This window comes from Procambarus clarkii, chromosome 9 (genome assembly GCF_040958095.1).
Source record: "Procambarus clarkii isolate CNS0578487 chromosome 9, FALCON_Pclarkii_2.0, whole genome shotgun sequence".
Taxonomy (NCBI): domain Eukaryota; kingdom Metazoa; phylum Arthropoda; class Malacostraca; order Decapoda; family Cambaridae; genus Procambarus; species Procambarus clarkii.
The window spans coordinates 9,738,862-9,766,372 of NC_091158.1; the positions used below are offsets into that span (position 1 = coordinate 9,738,862).

Sequence of the window (27,511 nt, forward strand, 5' to 3'; positions counted from 1 at the left end):
AGTAACAGCTGATCAAAACGATGAGGACCGAGTCTGAATCCCTTGTCATTATTCAAAAGTTAGTACTAATATTAGTCATAAGGATATTATAAAAAGAATACTTCTACTACAGAAACTGAATACTACTACTATCATGCAAACTGAATGTGAACATTGCAGTTTAATAGATAAATAGGCGTAATAATTTTGGGAAACAGGTTTGCGGTGATGGGTCGGAACACAGGGGTCGTCTGATGGAGGCTGCCAGTCGGAAAGGACACTTGTGGCTGGTTAGATTTACTTCACTCTCTGGCCCTCGCTACCCTCCGGGTATGGTTTCGTCTCTGGTTGCTAACTATTAAGAAATAAAGCCGCTGACGAAGTTAGGGAAGGGAACTATTTTGCTGTGAGTCACACTGAAGACTGAAACAATGTACGCTTCATGGTACGAGTTACACAGGACTTTAGAACAATTCCTGCTACAGTAGATTGTAAGTGTTGGAGACGGTCAGTGAGGAGGTGCAGTGTTTGTAAGGGGTGGGTGGGGCTGTAGCAGTTAGTTTAGTTCATTCAATATGCACTCTATGCCTTCCCGGAAAACGTTAGACATATAATGTAGGGGACCTTTGACAAGCCACTGGCTTCCTGTGCTCTTTGATACCACTTGTGTTAGTGTTCCTCGGGTAAATTCAGGTAAATAATAGGTTCAGGACCTGAACCCCAAAATTCATTTAGCCAAGCAAATGAAGTCTTGATATTGTCAAATGAAGTCTTACAGTCTCCGTGGTGTAGTGGTAAGACACTCGCCTGGCATTCCACGAGCGCTTTGTCATGGGTTCGTATCCTGGCCGGGGAGGATTTACTGTGCGCAAATCCTTAACTGTAGCCTCTGTTTAACTCAACAGTAAAATGTGTACTTGGTTGTAACAATGATTCTTCGCGACGGGGATCGTATTCCAGGGACCTGCCCAAAACGCTACGCATACTAGTGGCTGTACAAGAATGTAACAACTCTTGTATATATCTCAAATATACTAGTTACACATTTTAATGGATTTGAGAATGACCTGAAGTACACAGAAATCACAATAGTATGATGTATCAAATGAACAAATCCACAAGGGCCGTGACGAGTATTCGAACCTATGTCTGAGATCATCCCAGACGCTGACCTGGGACAGTTGACCTGAAGTACAGTCTGTAACCAGTAAGTAACTTACATAAGGGATGAGTGATTTTAATACTGTCTTGAGTGATAGCCAAGGTAATCTTTGGGTGATTCCCTGATACTTTTGTTGAGCCTTTGATTAATTGGTTAAAAAAAAAAATAAACAAGTGACTCGGGAATTTGGAGATGCATCATTGGAAACGTTTCCTGGAGGAGTATGGATGACGTGCTTTAGTGGAATCAGAAAGCTAATGTTAATGACCTGGTCAGCTAGTTCAAATGCATCTGAGAAATTGTTCACATCATTTCTTTATTGACTGGATTGTGATGGGTTCCTCTACCAAATATAGAGGTGGATTTTTGTGGCTTACAACTTTATAGTGTGTTTTCTTTTAAGGCACTGAGCATACCTACTACCTCTGACCATCCTTTAATTTTGGGGGTTCTTTGCTCTAAGCTGGGCAGAGTTTTTCAACCAGGGTTCTGTGGAACCCAATATAACTAGGGGATCTGCAAGAGATAGTGATAAATAGGCTAATCCTAATCACATGCAAATGTACTTTTGAGTAATTTTTGTTTTATTTTTATAATTTAACCAGTATTAAAATCAAAGACAAATAATTTCCTTTCGGTTGAGAATGAAATCAGTGGGTTTATCTAAAATACGATCTGGAATTATTTCAAGGGTACAAAAGTTGAGAAATGCTGCATGATTCTAAGGTGTGCAGTTTTTCATTTGTTGCCCTCTGTGTTGAGAAACATTTCAAAGTAGAGTAATATTCAACTAGGTCGTCTGGTCTTTAAAGCAGACCCCAGTATCTGGTAAAAAATATCAGCATTTAGCAGTAGAATGAAATCTCTCGGCACAAAAATTGGCAAGCCAATTTTGGAAGAACGCTTGCCAAAAATTGGCAAGCGTTCTTCCTTCATATTAGTTGGTCACAGGACTGGTCCATACAGAGACATCCTTGCATCTTTAAAGTTGGAGTTTGACCCAGGATGGTCCAAGGGATTGGATTGGACACATTTCTTTTCCTGTCCTATCTATTTTAAGTCACATAATCATCCTGGCTTAGTGCTTTGTCCTAATAATTACTTATTACAAATTACAGTATTCTCAATCCTGAAATCTGTAATAAGGTGTAAATTGTTATAAGAACTAAGAGTGCAAAACAAATGCGAGAAAATTTAAATACCAGTACTGTGTAGCAATTAAAAATACCTGTAATATAAAATCTTTCAAGCTTGTAAATTGGACTTTTCTGTGCATAAATACATGTCATGATGAAGGCCACAACATTAGAGTATATAGAAAAACACTTGGCATAGTTAATATTTTACCCATGTAAAGTGTACACCTTTACACTTTAATTAAGCTCTTTTAATTATTAGAAGAATAATTAAGTTCTTTATTCATGATAGAATAGTTGCTAACTTAGCCTGTTTTTTTAACTGGTTAAATAAATTCAGATTTTATTAAAATTCGGTTGCTGGTAATGAGTGGATAGGAATAGTTATGTATGCAACTCATCTTAAAACAAAGGGGCCAAATTTCATGCTGCTGCTGTTCCCCGATTATGAATAGAATAATAAATATTGGAGAATGTATATTTTCCGAGTACTGCATGTAAGAATTTTTTCCTATTTAAAAAAATGGGGGGGGGGGGAACGTGCTTGTGTTGTATGATAGTCAGAAGCAGGAAGAGGCTTACTAGCCCATGGATGAGGCTTCTCAAAGTTGCACATTTAGTGCTGATCTTAACCCATCTGATGCCTATGAACATATTGACATTTTATATCATACTTTAATAGAAAAGAAAGAAAGAAAGAAAGAAATCAAAAGAAAGGGTTCCAAATATTACTGATTGCATAACTGAAAATATTGGTACTGTAATTTCCAGTTGTTGCCTTTCTTGGTTTCTAGCTTCATCATTTCTCTGCATCTTGTCAAAAAGGTAATAGGCCCAATTTTGTTGGACAAGATGGACACTTTTTGCAGTTTATATCCTTAACTTGTTGCCCTGCACTCAGATTAGTTTCTTTATTTGAAGGATAGAAAAGCATCGCAGAAACTGTATTGATATACGGTAGAGTATTTTTCACTGTGCTTTGCAAGTATAACTATGAATAGATAAGAAGTAGGCAAAATTTCCCCTTTAAAGTAGAGTAGGGTTTGTTTTCAACAAACTATGGGGAGTTTTGGGTTTGAATCCCTGGAGGGTCAGAAATAGTTTGGTGCATTTCCTGTCACCTAATGGGACCTGTTCACCTAGTAGTAAATGGGTACCTAGGAGTTAGCTTATTGTAGGATTGCATCCTGGGAAAGGTCAGTAGTTCGACTTTGGGACCGCGTTATAAACCTAACATGTATAGTACTGTATACTCTGGTTTCCTGTTCCCCAACAGAATTAATAATTACATTTAAATATTAATGTTTTCATTTCAGATTGTGTGTGTGAAACTCAAGCAATGTGTGCCCAGAAGCATTTTGCATCAGCAACAAAAGATGTGAAGAAATTTATCATGAATTTAAGTTTGTGTTACTCTTAGTATTTTTGTGCCTTGCTCTTGATCTCTCAAGAATACCACTTGATTCAATCATGAGAGCCAGGACTGGTCAAGTTTTCATGATATCTCTAATGGAGAAACCTTGCATTTGTATGGCCTTAAAATCAGACTTTGGGGCTGCAGTTCCTTGAAACATACAAAAGCTAAATCATAAAGAGGCATTAAATAAAAGATGGGAGACAATAGGAGTGGATTCTGAAACTTTCAACTCTCTCAAAAACTATAAATATTTTACAAGGAAATAAATAAATATTATGAAGTAATAGTAATAACACCTTGTCAAATGATTTTGTTGATGTTGCCTTTAAATACTTGATCAAAATGTTCTATTTAATGAAAAATATGCACATTATACTATGTTTATATATTTAATGGTTTTAAAATCTTTTATTTAGTGTTGTTCATTAGTTACTAAAAGTTAAATAAGAAATACAATAAATTTCAACTGCAGTATTTGAAAATATAGCAGTACTTAATGCTGAAAGAGCATTTACGCTTGTGAAAACACGTTATGGCTTCCAAACTTCAGATACAGATTTTTAATTTAAACATCAGAACTTTGTATAAGTGTGTGTGTAACCAACCATCTTGCTGTTGCTGGGGGAATGTAGCACTACAGTACTGAGTATAGTGGAGGATATCTCATGGTGCTCTTATCACAAAGAACCATGGAATCTCTTGGTGTGCCAAATATTGATGGCAGTGGCCAATACATCCAGACTATTGAATGGGATATGATGAACAAGCAAAAATTTTTTCCGTTGTCAATGCTGAGCTCTTTTTCTGTGCGATGTATGCTCTATCCATTCACTGTCATAAAGACACGTATCCAGATCCAGAGGCACAATGAAGTCTACAAGGGCACATTTGATGCATTCCAGAAGATATTTAAATATGAAGGTATGTACAGTAATTCAATTTTTCCTTTTGATAATGTTTATATTCTCATAAGTACTCTTCTTAGTAGTGCAGGTGTACTGTAATAGTCTGGTGCTCATCATCATGATTTAATTCTAATAAATATTTTACCCACCCCTACATAAGAAGTATGGTTCTTCCCATGAGCAAGTGCATTGTTTAATTGCCATACACTTAAATATTACTAAGGCTTGTTAAACCTTTTTGGCCATCAGACTTTCATTAAAGGTAAATTATTATTCATCTTTGACAAAGGGAGGGATAAGAATACTTTGGTCATATATTGTTTGGGTTCTGGGAGTTCTACTTCCCTTGATCTGTGAGAGCTTGGTCCAACAGCCTGTTGTTTGGAGCAGTCCTGAGGCCCACATATCCACTACAGCCGGGTTGGTCTGGCATTTCTTGAAGAAAACTATCCAGTTTTCTTTTAGACATCAATGTTTGTTCTGACAATATTTCTTATGCTCACTGGGAGGATTTTGAACATTCTTTGACCTATAAAGTTGATGCAGTGTTCTCTGGATTGTACCCATGGCACCTCTGTTCTTCACTGGCTCAGTTCTGCATTTCCTTCCATATTCACTCCAGTATGTTGTTATTTTACTGTGTCAATTAAGACCTTGCCCTCCAGTATTTTCCATGTATATTGTTTGATACCTCTCTTGTCTCCTTTCTAAAGGAGACGAGAGGTATCTCAGCACCTCGGTTGCTACTGACGTGCAACCCAGGAAAAGGAGTTTCATTGCCCTTGACACTTTCCTTTTAAATATTATGATTATATAACCTAAATGTACTGTACTGGGTTTAAATTAAGTTGACTTTACCAGAACTTGTTCTAATTAGCAAACATTGTGAATGGCTTCGGAGAATAAATTCTGGTTGATGGCATAACGTTTACAATTTTGGGTAACAACATTCAAATAATATAATAGTTTTTAAGTTTATTTAATACAGTTTTGTTTACAGCTGATGGACGTTAGCAATTATACGACGTGTTATAGGTTGAGAGGAGAGTACTTATTACGTGCTGCTGGCATAGTCAGATAGGATGTAGTGCTGAAGGTGGCCAGAGACAGAGAGCTTGTGCAAGGCCTAGAGCCAAGAACAGAGCTTGAACATAGCTAGGGGTTAGAGAGCTCGAAGGAGGGCAGGATCGAAGAGCTAGGATGAGGGGGGTGAGAACAGGTAGCTCGAATGCAGCTGGGAGTGGCTGTCTACGGTGTATAAAGTCTTGTAGTGTCTGTGGGGGTTGGAACTCGACTCAGTGTTGCATTCATATGCTGACAAATATTGATGGTGTTGAAGATCTGCAATATATCCTGAGCATTTGTCACTGAATCACTGGAGGAGTTACTGATGAAGTTTTGTTTCTGGTTGGCTTATATCCACACTTCACCTGACCTTGTGTTGGACAGTTTCTCAACTTATTTGGCAAGTTGATCTTCATTTGGCCTGATCGGAAACTCGTTAGTTTCTTTTGGCTTTACTTAATGAGTTATGGAAATGTTCGGGAAAATGTATAATAATATATTATAGGTGTGTAATTAATGTATGTATTACATGTGTGTAATTAATGTATGTATTACATGTGTGTAATTAATGTATGTATAAAAATGTATAATTATATATTATAATAATAATTATAGGTGTTGTTAATGATTAGTGAATATGATTGCAAGTGTCATTAGTTATTATGGTAATAAGAAGCTGGCACTAAGAGTTTGTGGTTTGTTACAATGGAAAAATCAAGTAACTAGATTAGAATGTTGTGCTTGCTCATTATTACATAGGAAGAATTGTACTGTACCCAGTACAGTAGTTTATAAACAGTAAGGTAAATCAAATATATTCTCTAATACTGTATTAGAAAACAATTAATAATATAAGTAATGGTAATGTCTTCTCACAGCCATAATAACATAGGATAAAAACCCACACTTTTGTATTTGTGAAATTTATGTAAGGAATTTACACCAAAAATTTACACCCAAAAAATGGTGTAAATTCCTTACATAAATTTCACAAATACACGGGTGTGGTTTTTTTTATCCTAACCATTAACATTTTATTTAATACAGTATTTACAAAAATAATTGTTATTTATACCAATGAAAATTAAGATTGCTTCAAAAACTTTACTTGAGTTAGAGCCATCTATTTATAGAGGTGTTACTCCCTGCAAACATAATCCTGTATTATGATGCTTGCAGTGGACACTATTGGTAAAATAATGATATGATCCTCTGCAGCCTAAAGAGTAAACTCTGCAGTACTGTATTATAAAACTTAGGTACAGTATATAGCATGTTTGATTAAAAGTTGATTAATTTTAAATTATCTTTGGAAATTAATAGCTGCTTCCTCTGGTATGTAATTATAAAGATGAATATCACATGCAGAAATTCATAGCTACTTTTTCAACAGGTTTGGGTGGACTTTATAAAGGTTTCTGGGTAAGTGCCTTTCAGCTAGTCTCAGGAATCTTTTACATCACCACCTATGAGAATGTTCGTACGTTCCTCCAGCAACGTGGCGTTCATGACTCACGGGTCAGGGCATTAATTGGGGGTGGATGTGCCTCCGTGGTGGGCCAGACAATCATTGTCCCTTTTGATGTTATCTCTCAACATATGATGGTTTTGGGACAAATGGAAGGTCATGGAAAATCAAAGGTCATCGTAAACCCCCTCAACATTGACTATCATGGTCGACAAAAACTGCAGGTATCGTACTGTTATCTGTGGAATTTGTTTTAAACATTCCAGGGAGACATGAATTCATATGTTCAATAGCAGCAATAATCTTAAATTATCAAAGTAAAGTTCAGATTATTTTTATATAAGAAATGCTTTAAATATTGCAGTAAAGTATTAATTTTTTCCTGGATATAGCATGCAAACTAAATAAGGTTGATACTATTACTAGGGGTAGCATCCTACCATTTAAAAGCATATAGGCAAGACTTGACATACATATATAGGTGATAAGATGTTTATTTTTATAATTTTGTAGAATTTGTTATACAGTATTATGTATAAGCAGTATGGAGGCTTGCAACCTTTTGGAACATTACTTGGTTTCATCAGTTGTGTATTGGCTAGTTGGGAAATAGTAACAGCATATTAGTTTTTGATTGGTAATGGCAGATAAGTTCATAACCAATCAGGAGGAAGAATGCTTTTTCTCTGAGCTGTGGGATTAATTCATGTGAACAGAAAGCTTTACTGTAGCTCTGAATGTCATAGGAGCTGGATGTATTGGTACAGTACAGCAGTCATGATTTTGAAGGAAGAAGAGGGAATTATCAGGGAAAAGTGCCAAGCCATTATGAATATATAGCACTTGGAAGGTGTCAGGATAATGATTTGAGAAGGGACGGGGGAAAGGAATAGTGCCCAACCACGTGGACGGTCGGGGATTGTGTAACCCCTCCATATTGTACTCCACTTTCCCAATTAAAACCCCAGTTTAACACAGCTTACCAAGCTTACTTTGACCCTTACTGAACTCACCAGCTCTGTTAAACTGAAATATTAATTGGGGGGGGGGGGAATACAACTGGGGTTATGACTAATAATTAATAATGCCTAACTTAAACACTGCCACCACTCCCCTATCGGACAATGAATGTGACTGCAATTATTTACCTCCCAGGAAAGCCAGAGGTCAATAATAATACCTCTATGACGTAGGACACTTGGAGATTAATCTTGGAAATTTATTTATAAGTGCTTTAATATTCTTACTGAGAATTAGGGAACATCTTTAATTACCATTTAAGGGAGAACACGGGGAACTTCCAATACAGCATGGAAATAAGAATTAATAACTCAAGATAATTACAGGGAAAATTAGCTAAACAACAAAATAAATCAATAATGACTATTTAAATGGCACAAAATATATCCTAACTCTTAATACATCCTATGAGGCAACTGGTGTGAATTGAAATGCACAATCAAGATAGCACATTACCTTCTCTGTAATTACCAGCCACAGATGTTGACAGCCTCCCTAGGTACCTCCCTTGCCTCCCTTGGCCTTACCCAAGTTCACCACTCCAGTCACACTCCCAGTACACATTTAAAATCTTTTACTCCCCATCCTTCAAGTGGAGGATGGCTCCTCCCACAACTCTACAGAATCCTGGGCCCCACCCATCATTTTGGGCTACTGCCAACCATTTCACAACTAGGCTTGGGCCCCTGGCACTTCTAGCCAGTAAGGGCCTGGCACCTATCTCCAGCCAATCACCATTCAGGTCACCCAGCCTGGCCTGTCTGAAAAGGTACATTTCATGCCTGTAGAATTGTCATCTCTGCCAGGGGAAACAAGGTCTCTTTCTTCTCCATGACAAACCCCAGACCTTGTCCAACGGCCAGTATGTTTATAGAAATGGTTGAATAATGTTCCAAACTGTCATAGCTAAGGCACAGGAATGGGGGGGGGGGGGGAAGGTGAAAGGGGAAGAGGGCTGGAGAGGAGAAGCGGGGAAGAGGGGATAAAGGGGACTATAGGACCTCAGACAATTTTCCTTACCTAAGGACACTAGACTCCAACCGTATGGCAGGAGATGGAGAGGAAGGCAAGGTAGGGGAGGAAGGGGAAGGAAATAAGGGGAGGGGCGGGAGTGAACAAGGAAAATGATGAGGGGGAAAATGGGAAGGGAAAAGGAGCAAATGGTCAGTACCATGACCGTTACAATTGAACGCCGACCTGCATGAAGCAAGACCATTGCTCTTCCATCCAGCCCAAGGGGTTGGGCAATTTTGAAGGGAATCACAGTTTACAATAGTGGGTGCAAGATAGGGATAGGGTGAGAAAACAAAACGTAGCTGCAGTGTTTAAAGATTCCTGTCGTGGTACTGACCCTCTCATAATGGTATTTCTTCAATATAAGGGGAAATGGGAAAAACTTGTCAAGATAATGCTTGGTTGTGTGTCAAGGAAGCTAGGAGTGCCCTAGTGAAGGAGAAAGTCTTCTCATGTATTGTGAAAGAATACATCTTAGCTGGACAATGGGGATAGTGTATTATGGCATGAGGTGGATATGTCTTGCTAATAAAGTCATCCTTTGTTTTTTTATTGTGAAAAAACTAGTGTAACTGGTAAAAAGTATAATTAAAGACAAGGAATTTATAAACCCAAGGGTATCTGGATATTTAATTTGTTGAAGTGTTTGCATTGTGTATGTCTGAAAAGATGTGATGACTGGTTGTTGGATATAAGGAGATGATTATGTAGCTAGGTTAGGTTGCCTGTACCCAGGCCCCTCCTAGGGAATGGTGGAACCTTTACCAGCAACAGTGCCTGGTATGCAAGAAATATAGGCAAAGGACAAAATCCACAGGCCTGCCCAAAAACAAATGCTGGCCTCAGGGCTTCGTCAACCAAGGCCACAACAACGTGAATAGAGATACCAAAACCCTAGAGCTGCTGATCAAATGAGACCATAAAAAATAGTAAAAGAATTCAATAAAAGATTTACTAATGTGTACAAAAAAAGATTCCATGGAATGCTCAGGATATAGGAGTAGCAGATTAGGTTCTGAATTGGGTGGTGAAAGATATCTTAACCCAACCAGTAGAGAAATGTCCCTGAAGCACTGTATCAGGGGCCTTCCTAACTGAACTGGCCTCTAAGCAGAATTGCTAGCTTTGTTGCTGTTGACTGCCCTTTCACAGTACATACTTAAATGATCTAACCACCTTAACAAACATGAACTGACTTAAGGATTGCCACTTATATTCTTACCGCTTTTCTTATTCTTACATTTTTCTCTGACCTGCTCCTCACTTCGTCTCACTGTCACCTTATTTATTTGCTTGTCCCTTCCTCTCTCCTATTACATGACTTGATGATGGTCCAGGATGGACCGAAGTGTCATTTCTGCATTTAACGGGTGTGGTTTGGTCATCAAATCTTAAGAACATAAGAATACAGGTACAGTAACTGCAGAAGGCCTATTGGTCCATACGAGGCAGCTCTTATTTATGACCACCCAATCCCACTCATACATGTCCAACCCACACTTGAAATGATCAAGGGGCCCCACTTCAATCACGTTACGCTGTAATTGGTTCCACAAATCAACAACCCTGTTATCTTCAGCCACTTTATTATGACTCATCGTCTGCAGAAATGCTAGATGTTTAAGTGCCTACCAAAATATCAAAACATTTTACCAGAAATGAGACTGCACGAAGAGCCCTAAAAACAACAAATCACGTGTCTCCGAAGTGCAAACTTGCCAATTTATAACCACCCGCCTTTTACAGTAGCAGCATATTATACTCATTACAAAATGCTACTTCCTGTATTCGTTACAATCAGTGCATTCCATGTACTTGCTACAGCACTATGTATGCTGAGATTTTTATTGTTTGGTTTCTCTTGATATATTATGATCAAAACTTGTATGTTTTGGGAGGGCTCTTACGATGGCTCTTACTGAAGCATCTGAAGGTTTCAGAGCCTGGGGTTTGTGTTTATCTGGGCAAGGTGGGGACTCCTTAGGGTACAGTATTACCCCTTTCTCATCAGTGGTGGAGGTAGTTGAACTGTAACTTCCCATCAAGGATCCATGGTTTTCTGTTCCTGGGTGGGATGGGGGGGGGGTGTCTGATGCATATCCTTTCCTTTGGAGACATTTTCTATTGAGGCTCTCCACTGATCTACTTGTAGGGAGTTTTTCTGGGAGGGCTCCTTGGTGCTTGCTGCCTGGTAAGCTCCACCCAGTTCAATCCATGCCTGGCCCTTAAGTTATAAACAAACCTACTGAGAACCAGAGACCAAAACCTGATCCACAATAGAGGCACAAGGAGCAGGAGATTGTAAATCACCCTAACCATGAAAAGCCCACCAGTAAGGAGGAGAAGCTAAACAAACAGCAAGGTAAACAAATTATAGAAAATGGGATAGCTAAGTCCTGAGACTCGCTGATCATTTGTGGTGAAGCAATTCTCGGGTTATTTTTCACCTGTTACTTCACTAGGAAAATGTGCACCTTCTTGAACCCTCACACTACCCCTTTAGTCATAAGGGCTAGCATGAGCATTATGTATGATCAATGTTTCACTCCTCTTCCTAGCCCAGTGCCCATCAGGTCCTAGTTAAGTGCTGGCCATCCTAGATGGTGGTTCTGTCCTACAGGGGTCATTTGCTTGTGTATTTTACTATTTGTCTCAAGCAGGTATATTTATGCATCATTTCTGTATGGACTATGATCAGCTGGTTTTCTCAAACTGCATGAATCTTGTTATAGTCCCCTCGTTCCATCCCAAGTCCTTATCCTGGTCCCTTCCGAGTGCTATATAGTTGTATGGTGCTTTCTCCTAATAGTTCCCTTCTCTTTCCTTATTATAGTCATTGGGTGTTTGCTGTTGCCCTTCTAGCCACTTTTTTTCTGGTGGGCTGTCTTCATGTTGGAAGGAGCCGTGCCCTTGGTAATGTAGGGGTTTTAGAAGTGTCTGCAAGGCCTTTTGAATGGGGTCAGACTTGCTTGTTCAACACTCAGACAACAATAAATTCACTTGCTTGTTCCATGTACACTGCTAACACCCTGCTTGTTCCATGTACACTGCTAACACCCTTAACAATCTTTTTTTTTTCCATGGGCTGTTTTTTGGTGTTCGCAATATTCGGTGAGCCGCTCCTGTGCTTAGTGCTCCTATTTTGTCTTTCCTACGTGTCTAGGAAAACCCTTTGCAGTTTTCAAGAGTTTTTTTGTGGACAACAAACCCTCAGATTCTGCCTTCACAGGGTGAGAGTTTTGAAGGATGTGCCTCGGTTTTTATGTATTCCGATGATCATTCTTACTGCTTCCATCATACTGCCTGCTGGATGGGGGATACTTACCACCAGGGGCCTTGTGATGTTTATCATTGTTGGGTTCATTTTGGCCAAGCTTCCTTCCAAGGACTCCATCTCCTCCTCCAGGTTCAACTGGTGTTGTTAGGGAGGGCCGGGAGGCTGCCTCCTTTGCTCCCAGTCCTGAAACATCCTGTGGATTTGAGTCTAGAGGTGGTGGTTCTTCAGGTGTGTGGGCCTTCTCTTGAGGATTACCTCTTCCATCTCAACAGTGAAGGTAGTTGTGCTTCTCCTTCCTGTGGCGTATGTGTTCCCTTCTGTTTTTCAGGAGGGTGTTCCTACCACCAATTCTTCCTTGTGGGGAGACTTCTTTGTCTCCAACTGGTGTGGATCTCGTCTCTGCACTAGTGCTTCCCATTCCTGGAGTTTCTTGAGCTGGGGGAAACCCAGAGTTCAGTAACTTGGTATCTTTTCTACAAGATAGGTAATTGGTTTCCTCTTGGGAAGGATATTCTGAAATGCAGAAGGGTGTGTCATAACCCCCCTTCATTATTTGAGATGGATTCCTTGGTGGCTCCTCCCACGTTCACTTTCAGGTTACTTGGGTTCTATATTCTCATTATTTGCCGTCAGTGGTGCAGCCAGCTCTATTTCAGTTCCTCCTTCAGGATCAGGATCTCTCATTTATAACCCTTGAAATGCATGTGTTGCTCAGGAAAGTTCTTGCCATTTCTGACCCCACTATGCATATCGGTGAGAGATGTTTTAAAGCACCTCGTAAGATTAAAAAAAAAAAAAGTCCCACGGGTACATAGAGCTCTCACCTGCTTCCTCAGGCCTCTGGTAAACTGATGCCATCTGTTTACTGTTTCTTTCCCAGATGCCATCTGGTAAAAAAATTTGGGGCACCCCTCCTGGGTGTGAGGGGCCTTCAGTACTACGAGGCCACAAGTTCCCATTTTGGTTTTGTTCCTCATGACGAGATAGCAACAGGGAGCCATTATAGGAACCCTCACAGGAAACCAGTATTGAATGTAATGAAATGCAGTACCTGTACCTCTTTTTGTGGGTCCTCGGTGGCTTCCTGGACTCTCCCTCTCACTTCCAGGGGTGTTGGTTTTAATCTTTCCTGGCTCAATGACTGATGACTGCAGACTCTGTAGTTGGGGGTGGTGCCATCTTGTGGTGGACAGCTACTACTGGAGGGTGAGCTGCCTAACTACTGAGTGGATCATGTTTGGTATTTAGTTTACCATGCTTTTGTCTGTTTTGTTTCACTCTTCCATTCTGGTGGTCTTTCTCAGTCTGAAGTGATCAAGTTTCTTTGACTGTTGATTACAGGTCTTGGGTTCTGATCTTCAGTAGGTTTACAGTGACTAGCCAAGGGCCTGGTGGCATTTGAATTGGGTGGAGCTATTCAGGTTGCTAGTAACAGGGAGCCATCAAATACCCACCAGAAAGAGGCATTTCATTACATTGCCTATTTTTTTTTATAAAGAATTTCCTAGCTATCCATTAATTTAATTCCAAAAAAAGCCTTTACCAGTACATTGTTTGCTTGTACCTAAGTTCTCTTGTGAACCATTTACTTAATTTTGTTTATTTTTCAGATTGCATTAAATATAGTAAGAACATTATATAGAAAAGATGGGCTTAAAGGATTTTATCGAGGCTACATGGCATCTATATGTGCTTATGTCCCAAACTCTGCACTTTGGTGGTCATTTTACCATTTTTATCAAGGTATTTACTCTTTGCAGTAATTCTAAATGATTCATATTCTGATTAACAAACTCTGACAATCATGTGCATAATAATGCTTTAATGCTTTGTACTGTATATTCACTAAATGTTTTGGTATGGTTAAATATTTTCTTAGCAGTGGCAGATCTAAAGGGGAGGGAGGAGGTTGAAGGGCTCCACAGGGTTGACCAGAGGTTTTGATGCTTAAGTGGAAAAGAGCAATACCTCTGCCAAATGATGATCCAACTGATCCCTCCTTCATCAAGAAACACAGTACAATTATTATTTAACACTATTCCAACTCCCTGCTGTGTCAGCCAGTTGAATGCTTAGTTTGTAGTGTAAACATGAAACGGTAATTAATATACAGTAATATTTAAAGTAGTGACAACACAAGTAAGTTTCCTAACGAAAATATTTGCCATTTCTTTTAAGTTCTGCAATTTCTATTTATAATTTTTGTTCATTAAAGAAGATGCAGTTTCCACTTGATCTTGAATTTCACCTGAACTACCATGTACTGTGTATTAGCTTTCCATATGATGTTGGAAATTTTAAATTGGGGGGTCTCACCTGTCTGTCATCATTCTCAGTAATCACTACACTCCTTCAAGTGAATTAATTTGCCATTTGAATATGGACAAATTTAACAGTAGGCTTTCACTTACACTAGATGCAATAGTTTCTATGGTTTCACTGATCTCAAGTATCCTGGACATTCTGTGGTTCCCGTGCCTTCTTCAGTGGACAGGGGAAGTCATGCCCTCAGAACCCTTGTTACACAGTTTTTGATATTTGTTAAAAATGCATTAGGAAATGCATGATACAACACGACTTTCATCACACTAAATGATTGATCAAATGTGCATGGAGAGAATGTGCTTCTTAAGAAAACTAGAAAGTTGGATAGATACAGTTGGTAATGTGTAGAATCAAATTGAGAACAAATGATTGTCAAGAGCTGATGGAAATTAAGATAGTTAAGATGGTCACATTGTGGACAAAGTAACCTCCATCTTTAACCATTGAGATCAAGAAACTATTACTGAAGAGAGACCCAACAACTTGCATATCTTATTTTATTTTAGGTTGACTCTGAAAATAGTTGAAGAAATAGAAAAAAATGAAGGCAGTAATTGAGGCAATTGTAAATGCAAGTTGTTTAAAAATGACTCAAGAATGATTGTGAATGAATGCATTCAATAAGTAATTATTGCCAAGCTTGCAAAACAGATCAGAGTCCAGAATATTTTCCTTTATGAATAGATGAAATTACTGATTCATCTAGAGTGAACAGAGCTGCAGAAGAGGCAAAAATTTATAAAATAGTAGATTAGGAGAATGCCTTGCAACAAAAAAGGTTAGTGATTATAGAAGAATAAATTCTGTGAAAAAGGTAAGAATTGGTCATTAAACTACTAAATAGAGTGAAACACTAGACAGAAATGCTTCAGATATTACAAAATGATGGAAACCCTCCAATAAGGAGATGCCTCTCAAGGTGTGATAGGGAAGAGCTGAAACCTCAATGATGCAAAAGGGGTTAAATGAGGACAGAAGGTGATAGGAGTCACAAGCCAGTAAAGTGGAACATAAAGGATAGGCAGCAAGGCACTAGGGAAGGGAGAAAGAAATAATGGAGGTAACAGATTCCTAAAAATCTTGTGTACAAATATTGATGGAGCAAGATAAAATATTGGAGTTCCAGGATATAATATGGTTGAAGATCCCTGACAGTGTCTCTGGTTGCGATTAAACTGGAAGAATCATTTGCAAGTGAAGTACTATTCCTGAGGGAATATGAAGTCTGAAGACAAGATAGAAATAAGACAAGGTGTTGCTGCTGTGTTAGTGAAGATGTTTAAATGTTAAGGATTATTTCTTTTACAACCCCGTGGGATGTAGACAGTGGTACTAGAGATACACCAACAGAAAGATGAAGAACTTGTCTCAGTGTCTACAATCTGCCAGCGCATAGACAAAGGAAGAAATGGACAACAAATGAGAGGGCTTGCAATGAATTTGAGTAAGATGATGTTAAAGCAGATAAGGATTGCCTAGTACTAGTACTAGGTACTTTGCATCACAACATTTACAACTGCCTAGAGTTCAGTACATTTACAACTGCCTAGAGTGCCTAGTACCACTCTAGATGAACCAGGTATCAACCAGGATAAAGCATGATGGATGGTACTTGGAAACTTTAGCATGAAAACAATAGACTGCAAAGCTTGGGATAAGACGTAAGATTTCTGATCTGGCAGATTCGTGATCTTCCTAGAGGCAGTCATGTATCGGCATGTTAAACGACCAATGAGAATGAGGGAAGGGATGTTCCATCAATACTAGATCTAGTATTTACCAGGAATGAGACCTTTGATACACAAAAAAAAATATAAATTCAAAGATTTATATAATTGCTAAACTGTTTTTTAACCCTTGTGTTGCTAAGGGCTATTTGGCCTTTGTCACCCACAGGCGCATAAAGAAAAAAAAATTCTTCTTAACCTGTTAATTTGTTGTTGATTTAAGGGCGGCAACGATCGTGGGATCGGATGCGCCCCGGCATACCCGTGATGGGTTAATCACGAAGTCCGGAAAGGTGAAACGCCAAGCCTAATCGCGAAACGAGTGACGCCAAGCACTTGAAACTAATATGACTCGCGGCAGAGAAACCCAAACGGGTAGATGATTGGGGGAGCCCCAGGAGTCCCTCAAGGTGACAACCATAGGGAAGGCGAGACAACTATATAACTGAGGGAGTGACAACTATAGGGAGGGCACTGACCCCACCCCACACAGAGAACACTGGGTAGCAAAACCAAAACTCTGCCTCCAACTAAAATGCAAAAGTCATCCAGTGCCCCCCCGGCAGTGCAGAAGCCAGCCACCCACCACGGCTGAGGGCACACCTGGAGCCCACCAAGACCCACCAACCCCTGGCACCTCTCAGCCAAGCCGGCGCCAGACACTGTCACTTCGCCAGAAGAACCAGCCAGAACACGTCAAAAAAAAATTATCGTCAATCCCGTGACCTAAGACGATATGTATGCCTGGCGTCTTACAACAGGACCGAAGAATGCCAAACGACAGTAGCAAATCCAAAACGCGAAAACAGAACGTGATCCGGCGGCCCTTAGGCGGAGGTGTCGTCCAGGGGTCATCTCGTCGTCAAGGTTGAACCAGGAGTCGCAGTCCTGTTAATTTGTGTTCCCTAATCATGGGAAACAAATTAAAAAAATCGTAAGTGTCGTATTTTGGCCCCAATAGGTTGGGGAAATCTGGCAAAAAACAGGCGCTGACTCGGCAGGTATCAGGGAAGTTCTGCTTCGCCGAAGCTGTCAGGTAGGGGGGTTGCCACAAAGATATAATTATCTAATTATTTCAATGTCTCCGATTGATTTTTTCTTCGTCTTTTCGTTGTAATATTATTCAATTGTGTGTAGTGTGATAATTTATATAATAAAATGTGTGAATCATCGCTGTACTCAGAATTATGGTGTGCATATTATCGATTCAACTATTATGTTCATAAAACAGTGAACAAATACTTTGTTGGTTATTACACTATATACACAGGTTATATATAAGTATCTGCATGTTTTGTTCACCATAATGAACCACTAAGTTGATAATGCAAGTCAAAAAGCGATGATGAATGGCCACATCTGCCAGCCAGCCACTCGCCACCACTCCCTCCCTCAAAAACTCCTCACTCGCCAAATTTCTCCTCCCACCATACTGTTTTTGCTTTTATTTGCTATATACAGATGTTATATATAAGTATCTACATGTTCCATTCTGTTCATCTAAGCTGGTATAGTGCACTATACCAGCTTGCACAGCATGACACATTAGGAAGATGATGCCACCTTCACCAAAATGGCTTCTCCCTACACTCCTTTTGCTGGTACTGTATTACACTATATATACACGTTATATATAAGTATCTACATTTGTGTTCACCATAGCGAACCACTGATCTTGTATGGTGACGGCAGACAGTAACAGTTGGCCACACAACTTCTGCTCCCTCCCCTCCCACCCTCACTAGTTCAAGGCCAGATGCACTAACATTCCTCCTTCAAGTATACTGTTTGTGGTGTTATTACCCTATATACACACACTATATATAATTATCTACATGTTTTGTTCACCATAACTATTCAACTAAGCCAGAATAGTGCCCAAAGAGCATAGTAGCCACCCTTACACAGCATGACAAGTCATGCAGATGTCGCCACCTCCCTCACCAAAATGGCTTCTCCCAACACTCCTTTTGCTGTCATTACACTATATATACATGTTATATATAAGTATTTACATTTGTGTTCACCATAAGGAACCACTAAGGTTGGTATGCCGAGTCAAACAGCAGCAAGGACACCACACACCAGCTAGCCCGCCACTAGCTGTGACTCCCTCCCTTACCTCACCTGACTCGCCAACATTCTCTTCCCACCATACTGCATTTTGCTTTTATTCACTATATGCTGACATTATATATATAAGTATCTGCATGTTTTGTTCACCATAGCTAACCACTAAGCTGGTATAATGAGTCCAGACAGTAAAAAATGGTCACACAGGGTCAGCAGATAATGCTACCTCCCTCGCCACCGAGATTACTTCTACTACAGCGCTAATTATCACAACAATCCTATTATCAGAATCCTGGACATTTTTATCAGTCAGGGGTCTTCTGTAATACTATCATTGCTAAATAATAGCATGTACATATATATTTTGAAAATTTTAGGCAGTGCTTTGGTCACAAGCTGAACAGCAGTGCTGTGAAGGGAAGGGAAGGGAACTATCAGGGAAAGCACCAAGTCATTACGACTATATAGCACTTGGAAGGGGTCAGGGTAAGGATTTGGGATGGGACGGGGGAAGGAATGGTGCCCAACCACTTGGACGGTCGAGGATTGAACGCCGACCTGCATGAAGCGAGACCGTCGCTCTACCGTCCAGCCCAAGTGGCTGGGTAGCAGTGCTGTGAGCTCATGCTGCATGCCAGCCTTGGTGGCTCACTCAGTACTGAGGCCCTAACACCCGGGAATGTTGCCCACGATATTTTTTTTAAATGGCATCTGTTTACAAGAGTCCTGATGAAGGTGAGGTGAACCCCGTATATCCGCAGGCCGTTTAATCTTGGGTAGTACTCCAACACGTCATATGGTGTGATGTGCAATTTTGGGCAAGTTATTCAACTCGTCATATGACGTGTTGCGCAGTTTAAGGGTTAACAAATATTGCATTTAACTAGTGGAATATTTTGGAGTAACATTCTGAAAGAGGAATTACAAACAAATGTTCAGTTGCTGCAATATAAATATTTGAACAAGACCCATCATTTTGCTTGAAAATGGCACTTTTCTAATTCTAACAAAATATAATTTTAAATTTGCAGTTTCCAAATTGTAAAGCTACTGTATATACAAAGAGCATGTGTAAAATTCATGAAAATTGATTCATAAATTACAAAATTTAAATATTTAAAAGTACTATACCATAGACCTTTTGGATAAATTGTAATAAATGATTGTGGCACCAGTAAATGACAAATTGATAGATTCTCTTCAAACTTCACCTGATTATTGGTTGGGTGTCCTCAAACATAGATTAGTTTCAATGAAATATTGTCAAACATTGGGGTAAAATACAACCGAATAATTGTACAGAAATTCCTCTTTCCCCCCCCCCCCCCTCTCCACCAAAAAAAAGGGTAAGAACATTGCTGTTTGTATAAAATTAAATTCAATTCAAACATATTCAAAGATTGGTAGTCCGGCCTCTCCGTGCATTCCCGACCATAAACGTTCTTGGTTTCCCAGGCCGCTTACTGGCAACTCAATGTTAAAAATGGTTACAATCATTTTACGTTTTTATAAGTTATTTGTTACTGTATAACAACACATTTGGTGTCCAAAATGTTTGCAATTGAATTTTCTAGAGAATAGATGCAAAAATAGGTGTCTAATAGATTGTGTGTGACAGTAACAAAAATATAAATGGATATGAAATAGCAATTGGATGACTTTTTAACGTCGTTGGAATGTTTACCGTCGGAGTACGGATAACACATTTTAGCATCTGAATGTGAAAGTGGTAATTAACAGTAGTTACTAAGTTGTTAGTATGTGACAAATTAAAAGTGTAGAAAACACTCATAATATTTAGTGTGTTGTATGGGTGAAATTACTGATATCTTGTGGTGTTCCTGGCCCTGAACAAGTGTTGAGTTAGCAGCATCACTAATTCCTGTTGCTCCATAGGTAGTGTCATGCAGTGGCCAGCTGGAATCTGTGTGACCCATTAACATTTGCTGCTCATGTACAGCTTTCAGTCAATGTTTAGAGCATTTTGAAGAAAAACGCAACATAAATATGGAGGGTGTAAAACAAACAATATAATAGTGTGTACCTCTGGTGGTAATAATAATAAAAAAAGTGGACCAGTAGTGCAGAGGTGGTGTGTCCTACTTGTGAGTCACACACACACACACGCCCCTTCGCATGAGAGCCTTGGATGTGTCAAGAATTGTCTGTGAGCATTAGCAAAATACTATATCTATAATAATTTCACATTTACCAGTAAAATTTATGGTATGGAATTAACCTAATATACTAGGGGGAATTTTGTAGAATGTAACTTCAGAAACAAGAGGCCCTAGATGTGTCCATAGGATGCCTACAAGCAGGCATCTCTTGGACACATCTACAAGCACCAATATTCTGATGTACTTTTTCTCTTTCTCCCTTTACATAAGTTATGGTTTAGACATTGGTTATAAGTAGACAAGCTTATCAAAGAAATATATCTTTATCTAAAAAATAAAAATAACTTCATACGTGAAGCAAGCAAAGATTTCAACAAATCTTTGAAAATTATTTATAATCTGTAAAATTTATTCATTTACAGAGCAATTAGTCCGCACATTTCCTGATGGGACGTCAACTTTGTTGGTGCAGTGTATTGCAGCTCCACTTGGGGGAGTTTCAACGTCTCTAATAACAAATCCTCTGGACATAGTGAGGGCCAGATTACAGGTTAGTTCATGTGACTTGAAGATAAACTTTATAAGTTCGGTGTTATCTTGAATAATACTCATGTCTTCAATTTGTTTTTGAACTACTGTGGTTGGCAGTGCACAAGCAAAAATAAAACAAAATTAAGACTTAGAATGACCACTTTACGAAGTGTATTGTAAGAACTTGGCTATTAATGAAACACAAAGCAAAAAAAATAGTTACATAAAATTGTTAGCTCAACAAATATAGTTGAAATTTGTGAGTGAAAAACTTAGGATACAATAGTTGTTTTTTTATATATAAGCTTATTGGTTTTATAACTTGCATGCTTTTATCTGCCCAAAGAGTACTAAAGAATTTTTCCATTGATTTGTGCTATTTCTGTGGGGAGCCCATAAGCTCCCTGAAGCTATTGGACGGATATTAGCTAATATTAATATTGGGCTTCAGTCATATGGAGTCGTCTTGCCTACCGGGGACCACTAGGCAGAACATGGTCCCCCTCAGAGAGGCGCAGGGAGCGATGGCTTATGAAACTCATATGTATAAAAGTATTCATGTCTGCCATCGACCGGGGTTTGAGCACCCAGAAAAGTAGGCTTTTCAAAACAGGCCCTTCTTGGTAGAAATATTGCAGTCCGAGACCGAACAGAGGCGAGAAACTCCCCCAAAGAAAAACAAGCAACATATCACACCATGCGGCATTCTTTTGTGCAGCTTTCCCCCTTCCCCCTCGAACCCCTGCCTCCCTGCCCCGGGAAGGGGAGAGGGGTTACCAGTCCACCCAGCCGGACTGTCAGTTTGTCAGCTGAAGCTATATGGGGTGGATGCCTGCTCTGGCCTCTATTACCTGATTGGCTTCACCCTGCTGGTGTTCCTTCAGTGTGTTGGCAGTGGCCAGGATTTGTACCAAGCACTGCATGGGCTTAGGACTCCCTTTCCTAAGTGCCCTGTGAGTACACCCATTGGAGTTCAGAGTTCTTTTCTCTGGATTCTTTGGGTCCCCATTTCCATAAGGGTAGTGACTGCTTGGTTCGCTACCTCGCCCTTGGGGTCAGCTTAGGTTTCGGTATCTTTATTTGGCCCTGGGTAGGGAGTGGTTAGCTGCTGGTTGGGGCATTCTGGGCTGCCTAGTTTGTATAATCACAGTGGCCATGACCGTGACTATTTCTGGTCCCCTGGGTTGTGGTGCTTCCTCAGAGTTCTCTTTCAATCTTTAGTTTGCTTTCTTGCCTGTTGGGAGGCTGCCACAGTCTATATTAGGTGCTACCTAGGTTCAATTGCTGTCCAGCACCTGGGCTTTCCCATAGGGACACATGCCTCTGCGGCCCGTGGAAAACCCTGTTGGGACTTTGTTGACCACGATGGATGAGCTTTCCGAGTTCCAACTTGCTTTGTGCGAGCTTGAAGGGTGTTCTTTGCCCCTGTCTCAGGGTGACAATCACCTGTGTTGCCTCCGTCATGCTGCTTGTTGGGTCGATGCACCTTCAACCCAGAGTCTTGCGAGACTTGTTCTCTGCTCATACTCCAATTTATCAATGATTCGTGGGCTTTTCTAGTCGTCTCTTCCAGCCTGCGGTAGCATTGGGCGGCCCCTCCTCCTTCAGAGGGTTCAGGGTTGGCGAGGCAGGTTTCTTCCCCTTCACTTTGTCAGGTCATGTTGGGGTGGGTGCACGTGGGCGTGGGCGAAATGACCTTGTCCCTCAGGTGGGTTTCCCACTTGTTTCCAGTGCCGAGATGGGACTGTGTGGATCTGCAGTTCATTCTGGACTTGCCCCATCTGAACCCCTGGGTTCCTTGCCCCCTCCTTTTGGATGACCACTCTGTCCCAGGTCCAGCTTCTCTTGAAGCCAGTTTTGTGGATGGTGTGTCTGGACCTCCGGGATGCATATTGGCATGTTCCCATTCATTCGGGGTTCAGGGATTGGTTAAGGTTTGTCATGGGGCAGCATGCTTACTGCTTTCGTTACCTTCCTTTCAGGCTGAATTTGGCACCTCGCATTTTCACGCGTCTTACCCGGGTTGTAGTAGCCTGTCTGCATCTGCTAGGTGTTCAGGGTGTTGCCTACCTCAACAACTGGCTGGTGTGGGGTCCCAGCCGGTCCACTTGTCTGCTGGCCGGGTGATTGGTTCTTTTTTAGCTCACTGGGTTCGGGTTCCTGGTGAACTGGAGGAAGTCCTGTCTGGTTCCATCTCAGGTTCTGACTTGGCTTGGCATTGTCTGGGATTCCCAGACAGCATCCTTATTTCTCCCTCGGGCGGCTTTGCTCCGGCTGCAGTCCTGCTGTCGGCTGTTTCTGAGGGGGTTCCAGGTCACCCGGCAGATGCTCGAGCAGCTGTGCGTGAGTTTGAACTTCACCATGATTGTTACCCGCTGGGTCGGATTTGGCTACAATGTCTGTTCTGGTTCCTTCGGGGCTGCCCCTTCTGCTGCTCTTGTGATCGCTGGGTTGCCCCCTCCCCCCCGGGAGCCTTGCATCGGTTGCTGCATCACCGTCTTCCTCTTCAGGCTTTTTGTGGTTCTGTGCCTTGGCACCTTCCTGAGCCCTTCCTCAATGTGTTCACAGATGCCTCCTCTCTGGGCTGGGGCTTTGTGATCAGTGCTCACCAGGCCAGCCAAGGGCGGTAGGCTCCGTCCTTCCGTCGGGCTCACAGCACGGCGGTGCGGAAGTTGGCTGCAGTGTGGCTTGTGCTGCGTCGGGCTCGACTCTCTCAAGGCTTTACAATCCGACTCCATTTGGACTGGGCTGCAGTGGTTTGTTGCCTGAACCACTGGGGGTCTCTGTGGTCCTGTGGTGATCTTTAGGGCTGGTTGCTTTGGGTGGCTCTTCTGTTGAATTCTTGGGGTTTAGCTCTCTGTGCAGTTCATATCAGGGCCTTGTCCAACTTACAGCCAAACGAACTGTTGCGGTTCGTTCCTCTGTCCACAGAATGGACGGTCGACACCGACTCCTTCAGTTGGCTTTACCAGACATACGGGACCCCAGAGGTTGACCTCTCCGCGTCAGCGTGGTCAAAGCGTCTCCCAGTCTATGTGGTGCCCTTACCCGATTGCAAAGCCGTCACAGTAGACTTTTTTTTTCAATAGGACTGGTCAAGATGGGGGTTACCTGTACCTCTTTTCCCCGATTCAGTTGTTGCTTCGGGTTCTGGCTCAGCTCGAGTGCTATCGTGGAAGGGTTCTCCTTCTGGCCACATGGTGGCCGGCCCAGCCTTGGTTTCAGGCGCTGCTTGCTTAGTGTCCTAACCTAGGCAAACTAGCCTGCAATCTACCCTCACGCACCACGATGTTCGGAAATTCAAAGCTTTGGCTGCTGTGTTTGGTAATATGTCTTGAGCTGACATTCAGGCAAGGGGAACAAATCCACAAGGGCCATGATGAGGGTTCGAACTTATGCCCGGGAAGATCCCAGACACTGCCTTAGTCGACTAGGCCACGACATGGTCAGTAGAATTGCAACCGGGAATTCCACTGACTTCACATGGATCCTGCAGCCTCTCCGAGACTCAAACTAGTGTTTTACACAATTCCCCCATGCACTAGGGCTCTGCCAGTAAGCTGTTCTACCTCTTCGCCCTCAGAGAGGGCTCGAGTGCATGGGGAAATTGTTTAAAACCCTGGTTTGTGTCTCAGAGAAGCTGCAGGATGTGTGTGAAGTCAGTGGAATTCTCGGTTGCAATTCTTTTGACCATGTCGTGGCCTAGTCGACTAAGGCAGCGTCTGCGATCATCCTGGGCGTAAGTTCGAACCCTCATCACGGCCCTTGTGGACTTGTTCATTTGATGCATCGTGCTATTGTGATTTCCGTGTGTTTATTCAGGCATGGGGGGTTTTGGAGATCATACAGGGTCCTGGCTGCCCGTTATTTTGTCAATGTCCTCAGCGGTCTTGTCGCCTTGGGTCGGTGATTGCAGCCAGTTGTTTCGTCCTCGTCATGAGTGGTGCTGAGCAGCCGCCTCTTGGTTAAGTCCCTATTTTCCATCTTTTTGGGTAGCTAGCTCTAGGGAGCCGACAGGGCTCCCCACAGAAAACCAGCGTTGGATGTAATGAAACGCCATTTTCTGGGTGAAGCCCCGGAGGCTTCCTGGCAATCTCCCTCCCTCCAGTCGGCGGTTTTTGTTCCGTTTAGTCAGTCTCTGAAATAATGGTCAAGCGGCCGGCTCGGTGGGCCAGGACCCTCCCTCCCCCCCACCTCCAGTGAGGGTTGGGGGGTCAGCACGAACGAGCAGCGTGATGACGTGTTGCTTGTTTTCTTGTTTGTTTTGGGGGAGTTTCTAGCCTTTGTTCGGTGTCTGGTTGCAATTTCCCTAACAGTTGGGGGTGTGTTATGGGACACCTACGTTTCTGGGTGTATAACCCTGGTCAATGGCAGACATGAACACTTTCATAAAATGGAATTTAATATGCCATTTCTCCCTGTGCCTCTCTGAGGGGACCATTTTCTGGCTAATGGTCCCAGGTAGGCATGACAACTCCATATGACTGAAGCCCTGTACTAATATTAGCTAATATCATTCCAATAGCTCAAGGGGAGCCTCCGGGGCTCCACCCAAAAAATGACGTTTCATTACATTCAACACTGATTTTTTTGTTGGGCGTTTGCCACTTTTTAGTTGAGACTTTGCCAAATTTTTGCCAACATAATAAGTTGCTATATACTGTATAGCATCTTATTATGTTACCCAGTAATTTGTTCCGTAAATTAGCGACCCTTTTTCAAAACCAGTATTTACCCATAATAAGTCTTTTTAATTTAGTAATGAGTAACATATAATAATAAGGGTGTAATGTCAAAATATTCTGCACATTTTGAGCTACATTCTTTAGTAGATTTTCCTCGCCAGCTTTCATTGCACCAGTCACACTCGATTCTGCCATAAATGTCTGTTACACAATTTTTCTCTAAGGTATTTTAACTTTTAACCAGTAATTTTTATAAAATATGTAATTAATTAAAATGCTCAATATTCCTTACATACAGAATATGTTGCCTCTTAAGGTTGCATAGTTCCATGAACCACACACAACTAACATTTTTAAATGTTTGTGATGAGATTTTAAAACATCTTCATTCTTTGTTAAAGGTGCAGAGAACAGGAGGCTTTGGAAATACTTTTAGAATTCTCTGGTCAGAAGAACAGTTAGGAATCTTCACTAAGGGCCTCTCTCCTCGGCTGTTCCAGTCAATGATCTTCTCCTTCACAATCATCCTTGGTTACGAGTCTGTCAAGAGGTTCTCGGTCAATGATGAGTTCAAGAATGAAGTCAGGTGGTGATGTTTGGTGAAAGATTTTTCATTTCAGAATCACTTGTCCTTTACCATTGTTAGAGAAGAGAGTTAATTTAGGTACAAATATGCATATTAGTGTAAATCACATGATTGCGTTTCTCCTACTTGACCTTCCTAAGTAGTGTTTGTTATCTATGGGAATAATTGTTTTATATAACAAATGTATGAATATTGTTAAATGGATTTTGATAAAATTTAATTATAATGGGTAAACCTGTAATATTTTCAAAAATTTTAAGTGTCAAATTTAATTTAATTATGCCTTGTTCAAAAATATTACTGATAGTCACAACATTTCTATATTTTGTATTATTTAAGGTAAAATAATACTTCATTCTACTTACAGAATGTTTTTCCTATTTATAAAAGAAATTTACAGTACTTTTAACAAAATAAAGTTGCCTAAAACAATTTTTTGTAATAATTTTTCTGCTCTTGCTTTGGCTGTGTGAAACCTATTTGCAATGGATAGGCTTATTTTGCATGAAGATATTTCAAACGGTAAATCTATATCATTAAAATTGTTGGTTGGACTATTATAGACAATTGGATTCACCATTTCCCTACATAGTTTGCTGATTCTAAGACATATTTATTTCAATGAATTAGAAATTGCTTTCTAACAACAAGGTAGAGCTTATTGGTTGCTGTATAAATTTACCCTAGTTGCACCACATGAATATATGAAACTAGTACAGTATGTGAGTTGATTGAACATGTGTTCACCTCCACAGGACAGTGATAAGGAAGCCATAGACATCTTTGGAAGTGTGAAACATATATTGTCAAAGATTTGTAAAACTAAGAGGAACTTCATCAAAACATCTCTGTACATAATGTGTTAAAAACCATCTAAGAAAAACATTTAATGTTGCATATTTTAATGTTTAAAAAAATCATTCTTGCTTGGATATTAAGCTTTAATGATCAAATGAAATAAAAACAGTACCACTATAAGTTTTATCCTACACTTAAAAATTAGAAATACCTAACCAGTTAA

The 27,511-nt window shown here is 40.7% G+C and overlaps 1 protein-coding gene across 6 annotated transcripts; it reads left to right on the forward strand.

The window, feature by feature from the left end:
* On the forward strand, positions 1-26,922 carry LOC138362682 (solute carrier family 25 member 44-like). Of its 6 annotated transcripts, XM_069321102.1 has the most exons (7): positions 219-309; positions 3,594-3,655; positions 4,111-4,615; positions 7,058-7,356; positions 14,054-14,186; positions 21,111-21,238; positions 26,306-26,922. In XM_069321102.1, exons 3-7 carry the CDS (start codon positions 4,360-4,362, stop codon positions 26,495-26,497), a joined length of 1,008 nt encoding a protein of 335 aa, XP_069177203.1. In that variant the 5' UTR covers positions 219-309; positions 3,594-3,655; positions 4,111-4,359; the 3' UTR covers positions 26,498-26,922. The 6 variants fall into 6 exon arrangements, with proteins under 6 accessions (XP_069177202.1, XP_069177199.1, XP_069177201.1 ...); XM_069321101.1 differs by lacking the exon at positions 219-309 and adding an exon at positions 1-58 and having other exon boundaries at positions 3,594-4,615; XM_069321098.1 differs by having other exon boundaries at positions 203-309; positions 3,594-4,615.
* Positions 26,923-27,511: the final 589 nt, after the last annotated feature.